At 40.0% G+C, this 22,131-nt stretch overlaps 2 protein-coding genes across 2 annotated transcripts in view; one reads left to right on the forward strand and one right to left on the reverse strand.

Annotated features, from left to right (window-relative positions):
* LOC307004726 (uncharacterized protein) overlaps window positions 1-22,131 on the reverse strand; it is a 284,714-nt gene that overhangs the window by 190,495 nt on the left and 72,088 nt on the right. The gene's annotated exons all lie outside the window — the stretch shown is intronic.
* LOC307004697 (polyunsaturated fatty acid 5-lipoxygenase-like) overlaps window positions 1-22,131 on the forward strand; it is a 33,967-nt gene that overhangs the window by 10,052 nt on the left and 1,784 nt on the right. Inside the window, exons 2-14 of the mRNA XM_079624103.1 lie at window positions 433-569; window positions 1,490-1,673; window positions 1,779-1,857; window positions 14,675-14,791; window positions 14,941-15,062; window positions 15,250-15,422; window positions 15,599-15,742; window positions 16,989-17,192; window positions 17,364-17,450; window positions 19,809-19,978; window positions 20,139-20,260; window positions 21,654-21,754; window positions 21,862-22,032. Coding sequence (XP_079480229.1) covers window positions 433-569; window positions 1,490-1,673; window positions 1,779-1,857; window positions 14,675-14,791; window positions 14,941-15,062; window positions 15,250-15,422; window positions 15,599-15,742; window positions 16,989-17,192; window positions 17,364-17,450; window positions 19,809-19,978; window positions 20,139-20,260; window positions 21,654-21,754; window positions 21,862-22,032 — 1,811 coding nt within the window. The remainder of the gene's footprint in view (window positions 1-432; window positions 570-1,489; window positions 1,674-1,778; window positions 1,858-14,674; window positions 14,792-14,940; window positions 15,063-15,249; window positions 15,423-15,598; window positions 15,743-16,988; window positions 17,193-17,363; window positions 17,451-19,808; window positions 19,979-20,138; window positions 20,261-21,653; window positions 21,755-21,861; window positions 22,033-22,131) is intronic.

Raw genomic sequence — 22,131 nt, forward strand, 5'->3', positions numbered from 1 at the left:
TACATAACCGTAGTTCATCTATCTATCATCGATTAAAGCCCGCCTTCTGGGAGCCGAGCATAATTACTCCTCAACGGATCGAGTCCAGACCGAACTTCCCGACCAAAAAATGTTGTGGGCGGGGTTCAGGCTGGCACCCAGGCTAGAAAACAGGGCTTTAAGTGTAAAATACCGAACTTGTCCTTTAAGAGTCTTCGTAGTGCGCTAAGAGACAACGTTATCGGGAAACGCAGCCCAGACCACTAAATAATCATCACTAAGCAGCCTTCATTACCAGATCTCACTTCTTTTGTTTTTTGTTTAACCATAACACATGTACCTTTTAATCACGAAGTTACAGCAGAGTCGAAAGTTACCTTCTTATAAAGTTGTTTAAGAATTAAACTGATGATTGATCTAGAGATTGTACATATAATTTCTCATTTTATGCAGGCACAGTGCTGACCTACAAGGTGTTGGTATCTACTGGTGGTAAGGAAGTGCATAATTTTAACCTGACACTGGTGGACTCGAAGAATCAGAGTAGTGACAAAATCCTGGTGAAAAAACCCTTTTTTGGATTTGGAAAGGTAAGAACTTTTTAAGACTTGATTATTTTAATATAATATATAAATATGGTTTTGTCTTGTTTGTACACACATATAAGAGTAAGAGTAAAAAGTAACTATTCCAAAGCATTATTTTATTTTCTGTAGCTCTCATACAAATACTCTGCCTCTGTGGGAATGGTTTAACGTGGGGACAATACCTGTTGCGGTAGATACTCATTTATTAATATTGGGACAAAATTACATTGAAATAAATAAATAAAAATAATAGAAAGTTGCTGATAGTTCAACAGTGTGGCAAAAGTTGGATTAATCCCTCTTCACCGAAGCCTGTGTTCCAGGTTTATTTATAAAGTGCATTTAAAAACAACTAACGCTGTACAGAATTAGAAAAATACAGATTAGAAAATTAGAAAAATACAGTAAAAAAACTGAAATTAGCTACAATTAACAGACGAGAATAGCTTCTAAAAATAACTTAACATAAACAAGTCATACAAATATAAATGGTACTTCTACAACTACAACCCTTATACATATTAAGCAACACCATAAGCTAAGAGGAAAAGATGTCTCTTCAACCTTGACTTGAATGTGAAAACGGACCTGACAGAAAATGGAAGTGCATTCCACAACTTGGGGGCCGCGGTTACAAACGCCTGAATGCCCTTGGTTCATGGCAGGTATGAACCTTCTCATAGGAACGACAAGACGCCGATGAATGTTACAAGGGCAGCCTGCAAAAGTCATGTATCCAGATTCCAAGGGAAACACAGTCCAATAAAATCCAAATGGTATTTAGGTAAAGTAGCTGCTGCAAACTAAATGCACAATGCACCGGAGAGTATCGGCAGACAGACATGCCAGCATTCACTCAACCAGAAAATGTGAGGTTTGTTTGTTTTCCTATATAACGTGTCTAATAAAAGATGTTGTTACAGGATATTTCCGTTGACATCCCTGTGATGAAGGACCTTGGAGACATTGTCCAGGTGAATCTTGTAAAGGACAATTATCAGTGGTTTTGTAAGCATGTCAGTGTGAAATCACCCTTTGGAAACAGCTTTGAGTTCCCCTGTTATCGCTGGCTATCCGAAACTGAAGTGATTATCAGAGAAGGCAGTGGTATGTGACAGACTCTCTTTGTTCATTATTCAGTTGTTAATTAAGTATTATTATTATTATTATTATATGTGTCTGTGTTATGCATTTCTTTGTGCATTCATTTAGCTCGACTGCCTCAGGATGACACCGGATTTCTTAGAGACGAGAGACAAAAGGAATTGAAATCTAGAAAGGAAATATTCAGGTTTGATCAAACAGTTACAGTCTTTAAAGGGTTAGTTCACCCAAAAATGTAAATTCTGTCAATAATTACTCTGCATCATGTTGTTCTAACCCCGCAAGACTTTCGTTCATCTTCGGAACACAAATTAAGATATTTTTTATTAAATCTGAGAGCTGTCTCACTCTTTCATAGGCTTCTATGTAATGGAAACTTTCCGGCCAAGAAAGTTAGTAAAGACAATGATTAAAATAGTCCAAGTGACTACAGTGGCCCAACCATAAGTTTATCAAGCGATGAGAATACTTTTTGTGTGTAAAAACAACAACAAAAATAACGACATTATTCACCTATTCATTTTCTTCTGTGTGGGCCTCTGAGTGAGTTCACGTAGTGTAACAGCGCAGCGCTTCTGTGTTGTACGTCAGAACGCCAGCTGGTCATGTGTGTGATGCTGGCCAATAGTTGAGCTTACGTTCTGACGTACAACACAGAAGCGCTGCGCTGTTACACTACGTGAACTCACTCAGAGGCCCACGTTTCAATTACATAGCTGTCTATGAAGGAGTGAGACAGCTCTCAGATTTAAACAAAAATATCTTAATTTGTGTTCAGAAGATGAACGAAAGTCTTTTGGGGTTGGAACAACATGAGGGAGAGTAATTACTGACAGAATTGACATTTTTGGGTGAACTAACCCTTAAACAATATTAATTTGTTGTAGTTCCCTATCAAGGGAACTCCCGCTGCGTATACGCTGTGGGAACACCTCCGAGTGTTGCGTCATGAGGCACGTGTAAAATAATCATAATAATAAGTAATAATAATCAGTCCAATGAATGAGCGAGATGTCATAGGCGGGTGACGTCATAGACCAGGAAACTATAAAGCACCCCTGAACGCAGTGCGTGTTAGCTTCTGAGCCTTCAGCAAGCACTCTCTGTATCTGTCCTTGTCTTATTTATTGTTGTCTGTCAAGTTGCAATACATATAAAAATTTTATGGCAAAAAAGAGCAAGCAAGCGTTGTGTTGTTCCCTGCCAACGTTATATCACGAGTGGGGACACACACATCAGCTTGTTTGGGAGTGGAGCATTCAATTAAATTCAATTCAAATTTATTTGTATAGCGCTTTTCACAATACATGTTGTTTCAAAGCAGCTTTACAGAAAATGCATTTTCAATTCAATTCAATTCAAGTTTATTTGTATAGCGCTTTTCACAATACACATTGTTTCAAAGCAGCTTTACAGAAAATGCATTTCAAAAATATACATACAAAAATACAGTTAGTTAATCATGAAATTTAGGCATAACATATCGCCGGCGTTGGGTCGTCTCTTCACAGGCGTCGAGTCGTCTCATCACAGGCGTTGGGGCATCTGAAGTCTCCATGAGAGGCTGGATACATAACTGGAGCTGACGAACTCTATTTGAGTTATAGGGACAGGCGTCCCGAGATAACAACAAAAAAGGCAGATGGGAAATAATTAGCGTAGCTGCTGTTCATAATATGAATGCATTTGATCTGATTTAACTGTAGTATAAAAGGTATGAGATGCATCATGTGAATGCTTGGCTAAAGAGATGCGTCTTTAATCTAGTTTTAAACTGGGAGAGCGAGTCTGAGCCTCGGACAGTATCAGGAAGGCTATTCCAGAGTTTAGGAGCTAGATGTGAAAACGCCCTCCCTCCTTTAGTGGACTTAGATATCCTAGGTACGACCAGAAGCCTTGAATTTAGCGATCTTAAAGAGCGCGATGGAATATATGGCGATAGAAGATCTCTTAAATACACAGGAGCTAAACCATTTAGGGCTTTATAGGTCAGTAACAATACTTTGTAATTGATACGGAACTTAATAGGTAACCAGTGTAGAGATGATAAAATTGGTGTTATATGATCATATTTTCTTGACCTAGTAAGAACTCTAGCGGCTGCATTTTGGACTAACTGTAGCTTGTTTACGGAGGATGCAGGACAACCAGCTAATAAAGCATTACAGTAATCTAGTCTCGAGGTCATGAATGCATGAACTAACTTTTCTGCATCAGAAACTGATAGCATATTACGTAGCTTAGCAATGTTTCTAAGGTGGAAAAAGGCTGTTCTTGTGACATTTGAAATATGATTTTCAAAAGACAAGTTGCGGTCTAGTATAACACCCAGGTCTTTTACTGTAGAGGATAAAGTAACAGAACGTCCATCTAGATTAAGGTTGTATTGTAAGAGGTTTTGTGGGCAGTTTTTTTGGACCAATCAGTAATACCTCCGTTTTATCTGAATTTAATACAAGAAAATTACACGTCATCCAATATTTTATATCTTTAACACACTCTGTCATTTTAGATAATTTAGTGTTATCATCTGGTCTAGATGAAATATATAATTGAGTGTCATCAGCATAACAGTGGAAACTTATTCCATGTTTTCTTATAATATTACCAAGTGGCAGCATATAAATTGAGAATAGCAGGGGGCCTAACACAGATCCTTGCGGCACTCCATAATTTACTGACGCTATCTTTGATTTTTCCCCATTTAAATGGACAAAATGGTAACGGTCTGATAGGTACGATCTAAACCAGCTTAATGCCTGTCCCTGAACACCAGTGTAATTTTGAAGTCGATCTAAGAGTATTTTATGATCTATAGTGTCGAACGCAGCACTAAGATCGAGTAAAACTAGTATTGAGATACAGCCTTGGTCAGAAGCTAAAAGTAAATCATTTGTAATTTTAACCAGCGCAGTTTCTGTGCTATGATGTGGCCTGAATCCAGACTGAAACTTTTCATAGATATCGTTTTCTTGCAAGAAAGAGCACAGTTGAGCGGACACAACTTTTTCTAGTATTTTAGACATAAATGGAAGATTTGAAATGGGTCTGTAATTTGCTAGGTTATTTGGATCTAATTGTGGTTTCTTAATAAGAGGTTTTATAACTGCCAGCTTGAATGTTTTTGGAACATGTCCTAAAGATAGAGACGAGTTAATAATATTGAGAAGAGGCTCTTCCACTACAGGTAACACTTCTTTCAGTAGTTTAGTGGGTATTGGATCTAATAAACATGTTGTTGGTTTAGATGCAGTGATAAGTTTATTTAGCTCTTCCTGTCCTATAGTTGTAAAGCGCTGTAGTTGTTCTTGAGGGGCGGTAATTGAGGCTGAATCATAAGACGCTGTCAAAGATTGTACATTTACAATTGTGTTTCTGATGCTTTCTATTTTCTCAGAGAAGAAATTCATGAAATCATTACTACTAAAATGTAACGGAATATTTTGGTCAGGTGATGTCTGTTTATTTGTTAGTCTAGCCACGGTGTTAAAGGGGGGGTACAATGGTGTTTCATGTATTCAGAGTTGTTTACAGTGTTAAAGAGATGGATTCTCATGCTAATAATGGCCAAAGTTTGAAAAGTTATTTTGAACGAATAACAGAGAATTTCTGTGCTAAAAATCATACTTCCGGGTTGCAACACGTTTCGGCTGGTTTTTTTCTATCGTAGATCTAATGACGTAGACCAGAGTGGAACTCCTTATATGAGCATTGCTCTCGGAAAAGCGCGTTCACGCACACGTCGACCAGAGGAGAGAAAGACCGCGCTTATCGACGCGCTACTACCGGAAATCATCATCAGCAGCGCTAAATAGGAATGGTTGATGTCAAGAATGTCTCCAAAAAAGTGTGTTTTGGGATGTGAGGGTAAGTTTACCTTGTTCAGCTTCCCAAAGAACCCAGTGTTACTGGAACAGTGGATGCAGTTTGTATTTCCGGGACAGCAAAGGAGTGTGGCAAGTGCGGTTTTGTGTTCTGGTCATTTCAGTGACGAATGTTTTATTAACAAGGCCCAGGCCGTCGCTGGATTTGCAAACTGGTTGCAATTAAAACCTGGCGCGGTCCCAGTGATAAAACACCCCATTCATGTAAGTACAACGGTATCACGCGCTCCCGCTTGACTCTATAGCTCCGCCCACGCCCAGAATCAAGGACCTCGGCTTTTTCCGGATAGAATCGGAAAGCTGTATTTTTATTTTATAAATATGATGAAACTAAAGTTTTTTTGGAGATATGAAGGACACACTATTACTCTATAGGTACTCAAGAGTAACATGAGATTGACTGAAACTAAGTATTTTACCCCCCCTTTAAATAAAAACCTTGGATTATTTGGGTTATTTTCTATTAGTTTGCGGAGATGCTCAGCCCTGGCTGCTTTTAGAGCCTTTTTATAACGTGACATACTGTCTTTCCACGCGATTCTAAAGACCTCTAAATTAGTTTGTTTCCATTTGCGCTCTAAGTTATGAGTTTCTCTCTTGATAACATGCGTAGCACTGTTGTACCATGGTGCTTTAGTTTTCTCTCTAACCTTTTTTAATCTAATTGGTGCAACAATTTCTAATGTAGTAGAGAAAATGCTGCTCATACTGCTAGTCATTTCCTCTAGCTCATCTGTTAGTTTGGGTTCACTGAGGAGCGGAGATAGATCAGGTAAGCTATTCAAGAATCTATCTACAGTAGTTGGAAGGATTGTTCTGCCTGGTCGATAACGTGGCGCAACATGACACATTTCAGCCGTACGTAGTATGCAAGTTACCATGTAATGATCAGTGACATCATCACTTTGCGGTATAATATCTATATCGGTTGGATCGGTTCTATATGATATAATTAAATCTAGAGTATGATTAAGACGATGAGTGGGACCACTAACGTTTTGCTTGACCCCAAAGGAGTTTAATAAATCTGTAAACGCAGCTCCTAACGCATCATTTGTGTTATCAACGTGTATGTTGAAATCTCCAACAATTATTGCCTTATCGACATTGACCAATAGATCTGAGAGAAAATCTGCAAACTCTTTTAGGAAATCAGCGTAAGGCCCTGGTGGTCTATATACAGTAGCCAAGGCTAGAGATAATAGGGATTTCTTTCTTACATCTAGGAGCGTAACATTAAGCACAAGTACTTCAAACGAATTAAACCTGTGGCCTGTTTTCTGAGTAACATTAAGAATATCTCTGTAGATTGTTGCAACACCGCCACCACGACCAATCAGACGGGGCTCATGCTTATAACCGTATCCTGGCGGAGTGGACTCATTAAGACCGAAATAATCATTTGGTTTAAGCCAGGTTTCAGTAAGGCAGAGTACATCGAAGCTATTATCAGTGACCATTTCATTTACAATAACCGCCTTAGGTGTAAGCGATCTAATGTTTAGAAGACCTAGCTTTAGAAATTGTTTTTGTTCACTAATATTGAGATTTTCTGGTTTAATCACAATTAGATTTTTCTTAGATCCTACAGTAGATTTATTGTTTGGCCTCACTAAACGAGGAATAGACACAGTTTCTATATGGTGTTCTACACTGGTACTTATATCAATTAATTTGGGACAGCAAAGAATGTGATTTGGACTTTGACTTACTAGTTATATGGTGTGTAACGTCTTTGAGATGTTGTCCGACAGAACAGCCGCTCCAATTCTGCTGGGGTGCAGGCCATCAGCACGGTAGAGCCTAGGTCGCTCCCAAAACAGATTCCAATTATTTACAAAGAGCAGTCTCTGTTCATTACACCATGACATCAACCATTCATTTAGTGCAAACAATCTACTGAACCTTTCTTGTCCTTGTCGGTACGTGGGAAGCGGTCCAGACACGACGATCTTTGCTTCAGGCGATGTTCTGCGTACCGTCTCGATCAGGCTCCTGTAGTCCCTCTTCAGAACCTCCGTCTGCCGCAGCCTGATGTCGTTCACCCCCGCGTGCAGCACGACAGCTCCGACGCGCTCGTCACCGTTCAGGATCTCGGGGACCTGCGCAGCGACATCGAGAACACGAGCACCAGGAAAGCAGTGAGTGCGCACCATACCTTTACCTGAGGTAGCGCGGACATGCCGGACCATGGAACTGCCGATGATCACAGCGTCGTCGCGTTCCGTCTCGCGAAGAGGGGAGAAGCGGTTCCGGGTGGAGATCTCGAAGACCGGGAGGGGCGGAGAGGTCCTTGCTCTGGTCCTGGCTCGTGTCTTCCGCTGTGGCATCATCCAGGGTCCATGGTGCTGTGTCGGTGTCGGGGTAAACGAAACCAGGGGTGCTCGGGTCCTGTGCAGAGAAATACACGGAGTAGAGGAGGCCAGAGTCGAAAAGTTACTAACCACTGACTTGTGGTGATCGGCGCGTGATGCTTCAAGCGCTGATCGTCGGTCTCGCAGCTCGGCCTGCCTCCCCAGCAGATCACGGATCTGCTTCTCCACGGACTCCAGCTCCAACCGCACCGAATGCAGCTCAAACGTGTCCTCACCTGCACTCAGAGGTAACGTTAGACACACATCCGATGTATTCGCCATTATGACAGATGAACAATAAATTAGCAGTGATGCTACCAATATCACTACTAATTTAGGACTGAAATCATGGATAGAACCCGTATCCTTCCAGTGATTCGAGTGTAAATAAGACGGTCGATAGGCGAGACCACGCGTGCAAATGCTAGCGGGCTAACTTAACGTTAGAGATAGTAACGGAAGTTCGGAAAGTTGGATATAACCAGCGATATCAAAGCAATCCGATTGCTTTTTATAGAGAGTAGTATCGGAGATATGTTCACACGCTCACAAACTAACAGTTAAGCGATTCGAAACACAAACTCCAAACACAACCAAAGCGGTTCGAACACAGACACAAACTTCAACACAAACAAGCGATTCGAAGCACAAGCACAAACTCCAACACAAACAGAGCGATTTCAGTGATTCGAGTGTAAATAAGACGGTCGATAGGCGAGGCCGCGCGTGCAATGCTAGCGGGCTATCGTTAGAGATAGTAACGGAAGTTCGGAAAGTTGGATATAACTAGAGATATCAAAGCAATCCGATTGTTTTTTATAGAGAGTAGTATCGGAAATATGTTCACACGCTCACAAACTAACGTTAACAGTTAAGCGATTCGAAACACAAACACAAACAAGCGATTCGAAACACAAACTCCAAACACAACCAAAGCGGTTCGAACACAGACACAAACTTCAAACACAAAAACAAGCGATTCGAAGGACAAGCACAAACACAAACTTCAAACACAAACAAGCGATTCGAAGCACAAGCACAAACACAAACTTCAAACACAAACATGCGATTCGAAGCACAAGCACAAACACAAACTTCAAACACAAACAAGCGATTCGAAGCACAAGCACAAACACAAACTTCAAACACAAACAAGCGATTCGAAGCACAAGCACAAACACAAACTTCAAACACAACAAGCGATTCGAAGCACAAACACAAACACAAACTTCAAACACAAACAAGCGATTCGAAGCACAAGCACAAACACAAACTTCAAACACAACAAGCGATTCGAAGCACAAGCACAAACACAAACTTCAAACACAAACAAGCGATTCGAAGCACAAACACAAACTCCAACACAAACAGAGCGATTTCAGTGATTCGAGTGTAAATAAGACGGTCGATAGGCGAGGCCACGCGTGCAATGCTAGCAGGCTATCGTTAGAGATAGTAACGGAAGTTCGGAAAGTTGGATATAACTAGCGATATCAAAGCAATCCCATTGTTTTTTATAGAGAGTAGTATCGGAGATATGTTCACACGCTGGAAAAATAGAAAATGCTCGTTTCTAAATGAGTGTAAAGAACAAAATCAACGATTTATGAATCAAGTCGACGGAGCTTCAAACACAAACACAGCGCTCACTCGCGACGTAATGATCACACAGAAAAGATGCATTTCAGAAATGTACATAGAAAAATACAGTTAGTTAATCATGTATTAATTTAGGGCATAACATATCGCCGGCGTTGAGTCGTCTCTTTACAGGCGTCGAGTCGTCTCATCACAGGCGTTGGGGCATCTGAAGTCTCCATGAGAGACTAGATACATAACTGGAGCTGACGAACTCTATTGGAGCCATCTCGGGACGCAACAAAAAAAGGCAGATGGGAAATAATTAGCGTAGCTGCTGTTCATAATATGAATGCATTTGATCTGATTTAACTGTAGTATAAAAGGTATGAGATGCATTATGTGAATGCTTGGCTAAAGAGATGCGTCTTTAATCTAGTTTAAAACTGGGAGAGCGAGTCTGAGCCTCGGACAATATCAGGAAGGCTATTCCAGAGTTTAGGAGCTAGATGTGAAAACGCCCTCCCTCCTTTAGTGGACTTAGTTATCCTAGGTACGACCAGAAGCCTCGAATTTAGCGATCTTAAAGAACGCAATGGATTGTAGGGCGATAGAAGATCCCTTAAATACACAGGAGCTAAACCATTTAGGGCTTTATAGGTCAGTAGCAATACTTTGTAATTGATACGGAACTTAATAGGTAACCAGTGTAGAGATGATAAAATGTCATGTTATATGATCATATTTTCTTGACCTAGTAAGAACTCTAGCAGCTGCATTTTGGACTAACTGTAGCTTGTTTACTGAGGATGCAGGACAACCAGCTAATAAAGCATTACAGTAATCTAGTCTCGAGGTTATGAGTGCATGAACTAACTTTTCTGCATCAGAAACAGAGAGCATGTTACGTAGCTTAGCAATGTTTCTAAGGTGGAAAAAGGCAGTTTTTGTGACATTTGAAATATGATTTTCAAAAGACAAGTTGCGGTCTAGTATAACACCCAGGTCTTTTACTGTAGAGGATAAAGTAACAGGACGTCCTTCTAGATTAAGGTTGTATTGTAAGAGGTTTTGTGGGCAGTTTTTTGGACCAATACCTCCGTTTTATCTGAATTTATTAGAAGAAAATTACACGTCATCCAATATTTTATATCTTTAACTCACTCTGTCAATTTAGATAATTTAGTGTTTTCATTTGGTCGTGATGAAATATATAGTTGAGTGTCATCAGCATAACAGTGGAAACTTATTCCATATTTTCTTATAATATTATATATAGCATATATATAGCAATATAGCATGCCAACAGTCAGTTTTCGAGGGGACTGACTGTGAGCATTGCGAGAAGCTGTCCGTGAGAACGCTTCGCTCCCGCCGGGCGTTCTTTGAGGAGAACGGTTCGGTTCGCGTTCCCCGAGGCGCGGGTCCCGCTGTTGCCGAGGCGCGGCGGTGACTCGCATCGTGGGGTTCGCAAACGGATCTGACAGCGGGGGTTGAGACGGGCGCTGCCCTATCTCAGCTTTCACCTGCCAGATCCAGTGCCTTATCTCAGGGAGAAGCACACTCTGCGTTTCTTCTCCCCGCGATGAGGCACTTATGCTGCAATTTTCCAGTTCCGAGGAATTGGTATCGTTAGTGTTTTGTTAAGAAAAATAGAACAAAACAATTACAAATATAATGAATAAGGCAGATGTTAATGAGTTTTCAATAATATATAAATAAGTCAGCTCATAACTCTGTTGAATAAAGAGGAGCTTATAAAAGGAGGTTTTATCTAGTGCTGTTGCTAAGTTAAATATTTACTGGCCAGCCGAACATTATGAGAGTGAGAATATAGGGAAAACTATATATCTCAGCCTCCTCATCGGGGATACACTAAGGTGTCGAGATTGTGAAATAAACCGGTTTCTATTTTATGTGTTTAATCCCCAAACTTCTACTATAGTAATGGGTATTTAGTATCATGGTATGACAGAGCCTCGGGTTAAAGCAGGGGTCGGCAACCCAAAATGTTGAAAGAGCCATATTGGACACAAAAAAAAATCCTCCGAGGAGGGTCGTTGGAACTAAGATAGTTAGAGGTAGGCAAGATCTGAGGACTGTCGTTATCTCTAATAAAACTTCGACAAGAAGTCCTGACGCTGAGGCTATCAGGTTTCTAAAGGTTCCTCGGTGCAGGGACGGTTTTGAGAAATCGTTTCTCCTCCGCGCCCTCTGGGGTGCGACTCTTTGAGGAGGGTCGCAGCACTGCCAGTTCGGTTGTTCCCTGCCGGTTCGCCGTTCAGGGCACCGAGGTGTCAGCGTCCCCATACGATCCTCAGAGGAGGGTCGCAGACCGGTCAGTTCGGTTGTTCCCTGCCGGTTCGCCGCTTCAGGGCACCGAAGTGACTGTTCAACTAAATCCAGAGGCCAGTCTCAAAAGACTGGTGCCCTTAGTAGAATTTATGGCAGCGTGGAAACTACTGCCACATATTTCTCAGTGGGTCCTGCACACTATAGAAAAGGGTTTCAGAATTCAGTTCGGTTCTCATCCGCCCAGATTTCTTTGGGTCCTCCCCACAGTGGTGGACCCCCGAGCAGACTTGTTATGGAGCAGGAAGTACTGACACTTCTGCAAAAGGAGCTATAGAAGGGGTTTCTCCACCCAGCAGACAGTCAGGGTTTTTCAGCCGTTACTTCACTGTTCCGAATAAGGATAAAGGGTTGCGTCCTATTCTAGATCTGTGTCAATTAAACAGCAGGTTTCAGAATCTCAAGTTCAAAGTATGCTTACGCTAATATGATTGTGTCACAGATTCAGTCCGAGGACCGGTTTGTCACAATAGACTTGAAGGACGCTTACTTATCTATCCATCCTCACCACAGGAGGTTCCTGAGGTTTGCTTTTGAGGGGGGAACCATACCAGTATCGGGTTCTTCCATTAGGCCTATGTTTATCATACCCGCACCTTTACAATATGCGTGGATGCAGCTCTGGCTCCTCTGAGACTCCAGGGCATTCGCGTATTATACTATATCGACGATTGGTTGATACTAGCTCAATCTGAGCAGATGGCAGTTCAGCATCGAGATGTCAACGCCAAGAAGAGTGTGCTCCTCCCAGCTCAGAGGACCACTTTTCTAGGTGTATTATAAACGATTCCCCGTAAATGGGGTAAAACTAGGCCAGGCACAGATTCAGACTGTTGGGTCTCCGGGGAATGGAGACTTCACCCCGAGGTGGTGGAGCTTCTTTGGGAGAAACTTCGGTAAAAACTCAAGTCTGAACCTTTCGCATCGTTTTATACAACGCATTGCCCTATGTGGTTCTCCCTGACGCATCCAGCTCCGCTTGGACTGCAGGCCTTCTGTCCTCCACCTAATACCCCAGATCAGGAAAAAAAAATATGTTATACCCTGTCCGGGCTTTGGATGCTTATGTCCACAGAGCTGCCCTGTGGCGTATATAAGAGCAATTATTTGTCTGCTTTGGGTTTCCTAATATAGGTTGCCCTGCATCTAAACAGATAATGAGCAAGTGGGTAGTTCAGGCTATCTACCTTGCTTATGAAGCGGCCAGACAGCCTTCACCTTTGGCTGTCCAGGCCCATTCTACGAGGAGTATGGCTGCCTCTATGGCTCTAATTTTGTGAGTTTCCCTTCACAACATTTGTGATGCAGCAGGCTGGTCCTCGCCGTATACATTTGTCAAATGTTATGACTTAGACCTCTCCACTCCTGGGGCTAGGTTGCTTGCTTCTTAGTGTGCGCAAGGACTTCACACAGAACGAGCACTTGTCATTATGGCGTAGTGGGTATGGGGTTCCCACAGCATAAACGCAGCGGGAGTTCCCTTGATAGGGAACGTCTCGAAACGCTGCGTTCGCCTGCCATACTTCCGCTCCCGGGGCAGTTCAGGAAATGTGAGATGACGCTATGATTGGTTTATTTCACGTTATGCCCAAACCACACCTATAAGTAATGTAGCTACTTCAGACCAACCCCTTTTAGATTTGCATCAGGTGCAAGAGTCATTTATCCCCGCTGGTATAATAGCAACATCGCCCGGGATCCGCCCACAAAGTTACTTGTGTTTTGTGTTTGATACTTGCGTTTCAGATCGTCAAAATAAGGCCCTTAATCTCATTCTAGCTAATTATTTACATAAATGGTTACTTTTTCAGGTTTTTGACTTCTGATACAGTGAAATATTCAATGCATAAACATGCTTATACTGTATAGTACAAGCTAGTATTTTAGATTATTACACTATAAATAAAACAATAAAAAAAGTTGGATTACTCTGAATGGGAACAGTGCCAAGTTTTTAAGATTTTAACAGTATAAATGACATTTAACAATCCCCCAACCCTCACGATCAGACCTCTAGAGTAATGTCCATACTGTCCATTAATTCAGATAGGATTTGCAAGTGAAATCGAGCATGCATATATACATGCCTACATACATAAACATCCAACCCAATATAAAAACAGATACATGTACACACACTTAAAATAAACTGAATAAACAGAACACTGGAAATAATAGGGCATTATTTAAACAGACTAATCAACACGGTAAAAAAGGGCACATCTTAAATTAAATTCCGACCCTCTTGACAAATGCCTAAATTTTTTGAGGCAGAGACAAAACATCATATCACTATTCCATTGAGTATGGGTGCGTGGGTAGAGAAGGGATCTTTCCACTTTAATATTACCGCTCCATGTGCTAACAAGGAAGAGAAAGTACTTTACTCATAGAAGCTGACAGCCATGACTCCTCTGGAACAACTCCAAATACTGCCACCAGAGGTTCTGGCTCGAAACAGTGCTGACGAACCGCTGAAAGAGTGTGAAATATAGATCGCCAGTAACACTCTAATTTGGGGCATGTCTAGAACATGTGAATTAATGATCCCTCAAGTTTTCTAACACATGCTTTTCTAAAGAACGTTTATAAAAGCTACTTAAATATCCTAATTTACCTAAGGCCTAATTCTGTGAAACCAATATTTTATTGATTGATTGATTTATTGCAAGTTGTATATTAAAGAAATAGGAAAGAAAAAAATTAAAAGCCAACAAACTTTTTCTTGTTTATAATTGTCTCTACACATAAAAAAAAAATAAAAAAAACACATTACAGTTAAATGTAATTCTTGTTTTAACTGTACAAGTAAATGTTATCACTTTTCTTGTTGAAGATGGAACCAGTGGCGCCAGGGCTTCCCTCAGAGCATCGATGACACAAGGGATCTTCCTTTAGATGTTCAGTTTGATAAAGAAAAAAAATCAAACTTTACCTGGAATTTCATAAAAGTGTAAGTTTGGGGGAACGTGTCATGGCCACAGTCCTTGTTGATTTGTAACGGAATTTTCCCTCACTTTTCTAGAATGAAATTCAGAACAAACACCGTACCCTGCAAATAGTGTCCATGTCTAAAAATATTCTGTATGTATTCGGTTTCAGGTATATGGATAGATACTTGGACAAGATTGAAGGTCACTTGGAGTCCTGGAAAGATATAGCAGATTTTGAAAATATATTTGATAAGATATTTGTAGATATCTTCCCCAAGACCACTGTCCTAGGTTTGGATTATTTCTTCCTTTGTCAATAATGTTTTGTTATAGTAATTTGTGTGTTTTTCTTCATCTAAACAAAAACTATATATCCAAACACAATTGTTGTGGGAAACCAACATTGTGAGGGAACTTTTTTCACACCTGTAAAGCCTTTGACAGTTGACTCAGTTTTCCTCTTTTGAAAACTGAACAGAGAACGTGATACAAAACTGGACTACGGATTACCTGTTTGGCTATCAATTTTTGAATGGCTGCAATCCTGTCATGATCAGGAAGTGCGAGTACCTTCCAGGCAAATTTCCAGTCACACATGAGATGGTGAAGGGCTTTCTGCAGAGAGGTCTCACACTTCAAGAGGAATTAAAGGTCAGAAACATTAATACGTATATTACTTGAAGAGTTGTTCAATGATCAAATCCAATACTTGCTTACTGTATTGTGACATTGTTCACATTATCTAGTTTATGTTAATGACTCAATGTTATTTTAACCTACAAAACATATGTTCCAAACATACTAATAAAATATCTATGTCTTCACAGGAAGGAAACATCTACATTGTGGATTATGACCTATTGGAGGGAGTGGCAGCCAATAAGACACCAGACAGCCAGTATTATTTGACTGCACCCATCTGCCTACTATACAACAACAGATGTAACCACATTGTGCCAATTGCCATTCAGGTATGTGTCCCATAAAGAATCGTTGTCAATTGAAAACATAAATTAAAATGAAAGTGCTTTTGATTAGTGGTCGACCGATATTATTTTTTTGATGGCCGATGCCGATATCTTAGAGAGCAGGATGGCCGATATATATATACTTTTAGATTTGTTCTGAGGTTGCTACACATAATTTGTGTATATGTGCTCTGTGCTGTGTCTTCTGATCAGATATTAAAGCGAGTTAATACAAACAAACAAATTTGTACTTATTCCCTCACCCAATGAGAATCGATAAGGAATCGGATCGATAAGCAATATCGATAATGGAATCGGAATCGTTAAATCCTTATCAATTCCCATCCCTATCTGTGACAGTAACAGGGCACTCAGTAATCTGGTAATTTTGTGCGCACTGGTAATCACATTTTTTCAAATAAAGACAAGGTAACGCTACTTTTACATACAGCACACAGTGAAACCGATATGAATATGACAGTGGGCAACTAGATATAGCACAGCATATTTTAAAATGAAGGATTTAAGGTTTTTCGATCGCGTCTCCTGTGAAGCTGATCTTCTTTTCACATTTTAGGGCGCTTTCACATTTCGATTGTCTGTTCCGAACAGAGTTCGAGTTCGATTGCTCACTTTGCACGGACCGACCGTCACTCGCAGTAACACATTTATGCAGCTACAAATGCACACTTCACAAGATATCACAGCTGGATGGGATTAAATCTGCAAGGTTTATGAGATTAAATGTTTATTAGATATTCAGAGATTTGTTTAAATGATGTAGATGCGCATTTGCTGAATGTAGACAGTAAATGAGAAAGTATTTTAGCCTTATTGTTTGCCTTTTCTGTTACAAATAATATAAAAGCAAACGCTTTACTTTTTCACATACCATTTACTTTCTTTGTTTACCAGTTCTGTCCAACAAAGTATTAAATATGACTGACAGAGATCGTAATCTAATAAAGAGGGAGAACGTGAGTGAGCGCTGTGTGATCAGACGCTGCCGTTCTCTTCACAGGCTCTAGTGTTCTCATCGCCGCCCATCAAAACAAAAGTCCGGAGCGCCGTCAAAATAAAAGTCCCACTTCCAATACATCAGCCAATCAGAAAAACTGATCGGCCGATGCCGATATTTTAAAAATGCCAAATATCGGCCGATATATCGATCGACCACTACTTTTGATGTGAATTTACTCATTGATGTAAATGTTTGTGTTTGACCAAAATGTCTGCATGACTGAAACAGCTCAGTCAACACCCAGGAGAAATGAGCCCAATATTTCTCCCAAACGATGATCAGCATGATTGGATGCTTGCCAAGATGTGGGTAAAATCTTCAGACTTTAACGTACACCAGTTGGTCACGCACCTTCTCAAGACACATCTGGTATCAGAGGTTTTTGAAATAGCCATGTACAGACATCTTGCTGCGGTCCATCCTGTATACAAGGTACCTGTCTTTCCATTCGCAGTCATTATTCAATGCAAAACTGAAAAGTGCTGATGTTTTTTTTTAACCAGGGCATGGCATGAAAATCACTTTTCCTGTTTGAGGTTATGCTTTTCAAATACATTCTAAGATCTAATGTACACATTTAAGTGGATAATTTGCTTCTTACAGTTACTGATACCTCATGTTCGTTTCACAATTGCAATCAACGAAGAGGCCCGTAAAAATCTCATCAGTGAAAACGGGGTCTTCAGCCAGGTATAGCTTTACACCTAATTTAATATATACACAGATAAGCAGCATCTTGTTTGGATTCAAAGCAATTCTATTCATATTTGATTATATTGTCTTTGTCTGGCAAGCCGTAAGTTCTGTCCTTGTAGCAACTCATAATGTAATAAGTATTACATTATTATTACATAATAAACTCACCAAAAACATGGTCATATTGTCATAGTTGTAATCGCTTTTAAAACATAAGAAATATTAGCATTTTTAACAATCTAAATTCAAAATAAAACCTGTGAAATGCAGCAGATCTAAATATTCATGGAATTATTATTATTAAATTTTTATTTAACAAAGTATTGGTATACCTTTACAGTACATTTAAAAAAATCTATTCAAGCCCTATTCGGATGGGACTAGTTTTCCAGGTGGGCGTTAGAGAAATGAACGTTTTACAAACTTCCTTGTGTCCGACTCTGTGTTTTTCTCAAATAACCTCTGTAAAAATTTCAGTAGTTTTAAACTTCAACAGAGTACCCGTCTTCAAGGAAGTTAACACTTGTCAATGGATAGTGGCCAGACTCTCTATACAAATGAAGTGTACGAGAGTCTGGTAGGACCAGGCTATACATTTTCTGCTTGTGCTCCTGAAATTTTCAGTCAGGGGCTACAGCGCTCCTAGTAAAAAAAAGTTAGTCTGGAGCCATGTAGAGCCAAATCGCAGAAACTGCGAAAAAACACTGCCCATTTTAATATTAGTGTCAGGTAAGAGTAAGATACATGTCTAGATTTCTCTGCTCATTTATGCAAGTTAATTATAATCAGCTACTGCTATAAACTAAAGTTTACTTCAATAGGATTTTATAATACATTTAAATTACTTAGATTTAAGCATTCAACTACCCCGTAGTATAGACCTGATTAGTTGACGCACGTTTTAAGGTGTGCAATTATTTTCAGGGAAACATTAGGCTATATGAACAAATAATAAATTAAAAGACATATACATATGTGAGATGTTAGTCCCATCCGAATAGGTAAATTAAATCACAGATGTCGAGTGGTACGAATTGTAACTTAAACGTCGTTTAGAAAACTAGAAAACCGAATAGGGCTTTAACCTGCCTACAAAATTCACCAGATTACGGAGACTATTATTATTATTACTACTACTACTTCTTTTATACATTAAGATTATATGCTTTTAAATGGCAAAGAGTGTTAAATACCAACACTGTAATATATAAAAGGGAACTTTATATAATGTATATAAAGGGGAACTGAAACTAACAAAATATTTTAGATAACATGTTGGTTATTAAAATTGTAAACAAATTAATTCATATTTAAAACAAAACATATATGAAGTTTTTCCCCAATACTGAAATTTACATTTGTTGTTATCAGAGCGCAGCCGTGTTCGATGATGTCACTGACATGGTACCACTGTGGGCTACTGGCGTTATTGTACTGCTACTCAGTATGGACAGGGAACTGTACAAGTTAACAATAAAAACAGCATTTAAGTAAGAAATTGAATCATCAAATGAAATAATAAAACTGCATATTCTTCACTATGAATGAAACGTATCCTGATTCTTATATAAACTGCTGTCACTTTAAGAACTACAGTAATGCAGGGATATAGAATATACTGATAGACGTTTACATTAACTTAAGACAAAACCAACTGTTTATGTGAACCTTGTGTTTTTGACACTTTAAATGCGATAAAACGATAAAGAGAATGTAGTGTGACAGCTGGCTGTCTCTTGCGGGTGTCGTCGATGGATATTGTTTATATTAGATAGCATCCTCAATGTCGGATTAATTTAGCAAGGTGATCTACGGTGAAGGTGTACATCACGGTAACAACTAAGAGGTGAGTGGAACTTGTTCACACGACCCGCCGTGGTCACATTTATGCCACAGTCATTTTGCAAACAGGTTATTCGGTCCTTGATGGCATCGAAGGTGTTATATTCGCTTGTTGGGCGGATCACAATTTTTGAACATGCTCTTGAGATGGCATTTTGCTGGAGCTGTCAAGATAGCCTACCATGCCAGTGACGTCATGGATCGTTCAAAATGGCTGCGCCCTAGTAACAAAACAACAAACTAATATCACTGTTTTCCCCCCTTAACTACTTCAGCAGTTGTATGTGTCCTACCACAAATAACAATGATAACACATCTGTTATATCACCTTTACTTCATATTTCGTTTCAGTTCCCCTTTAACAAATCTTCATCAGGCAGGCCTGAGCATTACTCAACCTTGTGACATAATCTCCTAGATGATCACTTCAGTAGGCTCAATAAATGCTTACAGCCTAGTTCATTTCTAAAAATGTAGGCAAAATATTAACTGAATTATTTGTATCTAAAGATCAGTAGCGTAAGTGGAGATGGGATCGGGGAAGTGATAAAAAGGGCCATGAAGACTTTAACCTACAAGTCCCTGTGTTTCCCTGAGACCATAAAAGATCGAAAAATGGAAAATGCACCCAAGTACCATTATAGAGAGGATGGCATGAGGATCTGGGAGGCAATAAACTGGTAAGTTGTATGGGAGCAACAGTTGTACTACTGCTGCAAATGTACAATGTATATTAGCCCATATGCATGCCAATGAAAATGTTTTCAAATGTTTGAAATGTGGCATCCAGAGTTTTTTTTTTAATGAATTGGTGGATTAATCTCATTGATCTTCCTGTAGTTTTGTTTCTGATGTGGTCAAGATCTACTATACCAGCGATGAGACGGTTCAAAAGGACGTGGAGATTCAAGGATTTGTTAAGGAGGTTTCCTGCTTTGGCATGAATGATTCTGCTAGTGATAGTGAGTATAGGTTCAACTTTAGCAGAATGTCAGTGTACGTTTATGCAAGCATGCATGATTGTTTGTGTTCTTGGATATTCTATATGCATCTTTGTATCAAGTCACCTTTAAAGGCCGTGTTGCAGGGTGAATTTTTCAACTAATTTGTGCAATTTGCTTGTTGGTAATAAACATTTAAACTGTTTTTGGGTATCACAAAACATATACGAAATGTAATATAATACGAAAAAGTAGGTACTATCTTACAGCGGTTTGCAACGATTCTCTTTTCCCCCACAATGCATTGCATGACGTCACCTTGGGGAGAGAATTTACCAAAGCCCGTCTTGAGAGCATTGAGCGTGACTAGAGAGACGAGTAGTAGACGAGAGTATTCAGATAGCGCAGATTATAGATAAATAGACAGATAGATAGATAGGCTAGTATAGAGATAGGCAGATAGCATAACGTTAGCATAGATAGCTACACATCTCTAGTCACCTATAACTGTTTAAGTTGGTTCATAAGACAGTGTAAAAAGTAAACAAACAATTAACATACTAGTGGCTGCTGGCTTTAAGGGGACCATGATCCTGCCTGAAATGTGTGTATGCTACTTCAGCACAAACGGGTTCAGGCAACATGTCTCAAATCCTGGATGCTGAGTGAGGCACGTCACATCTGGTCGCGGGGTGAGCTCCTCGACCAGCGACCAAAACGCACTCACTTCCCTACAGCACAAGCTTTCCAACGCAGTTTCCATGGGACGGCACCACCCGCACAATCACCTGCCAAACACCGCGACAGACACGCGGCGGCTACGTTTGCAACAACATTTTCACCGGAGGAAGAGAAACAATTAGAAACGCCCATATAGCTAGCACGATGCCTTCTATTTCTAGATGACAAAGACAAAGTTTACCAGTACTATTACAAAGGTTACCGGTATTTATCTGAACTAACGTCATGATCACTGCCACTAGATATAAAGAAAACGTAGATTTTTCACTTAACGTGCTATTCAATGACAGTAAAAAAATAATATGTGTCGTTATTGTGCACTGCTGCTCGTAGACTAGCTCCAGTGCTCATTGCTGCATTGCTAAATGATAGCAACTCACCAGGACACTTAACCAACTCTCCACTCATTCTCCTCGGCCATAGTTCTAATACTAGGCTGAGGCTTCCTTTCTTCCACTTCTCCCCAACGTGACGTCATCACCGAATTGCGTTAAAAAAAAAACGTTCATACCAAAAACGTAAAAAACTGGTCTTTAAGACCATTTTGGAGACATTTTAAAAATGATATACATATCTTGAGTGATTTATGTACCCATTAATCGACAGTGGTGGTTAACCTGCAATATGGTCTTTAAATATACACAAGGTAAATGCTTATTGCCACTGTTTACAGATTTTCCAAAGTCTCTGAAAACTCGAGTGGAGTTAGCGGAGTACCTGACTGCTGTGATTTTCACAGCTTCAGCACACCATTCTGCTGTCAACTTTGGACAGGTGAGATTACACACTTTCATATCATCAGCAAGAGCATTAAAAAGTTTTAGGCAAAATTCTGGATAATATCTATATGCTAATATCTGCAAGTAAACTTTGCATTCCAGTTTGACTGGTATGGCTGGATCCCCAACAGTCCTTCCACCATGCGCAAGCCGCCTCCCAAACAGAAGGGCCAGGTGGATATGCAATATATCATGGATAGTCTGCCTAACCGTGGTTGTTCCAGTGAGACTCTAGGAACAGTTTGGGGCCTCACTCGGTTGCAGGACGATGAGGTTTGACATCTGATTTTGTTATACTGTCCACCTGTAATTGTAGAGGACATGGCAGAAACCTTGTCCAAATCAATGTAAAAAATAATTATTCTGTTAGTA

Source organism: Phoxinus phoxinus (genome assembly GCF_949152265.1).
Source record: "Phoxinus phoxinus genome assembly, chromosome: 9".
Lineage (NCBI taxonomy): Eukaryota > Metazoa > Chordata > Actinopteri > Cypriniformes > Leuciscidae > Phoxinus > Phoxinus phoxinus.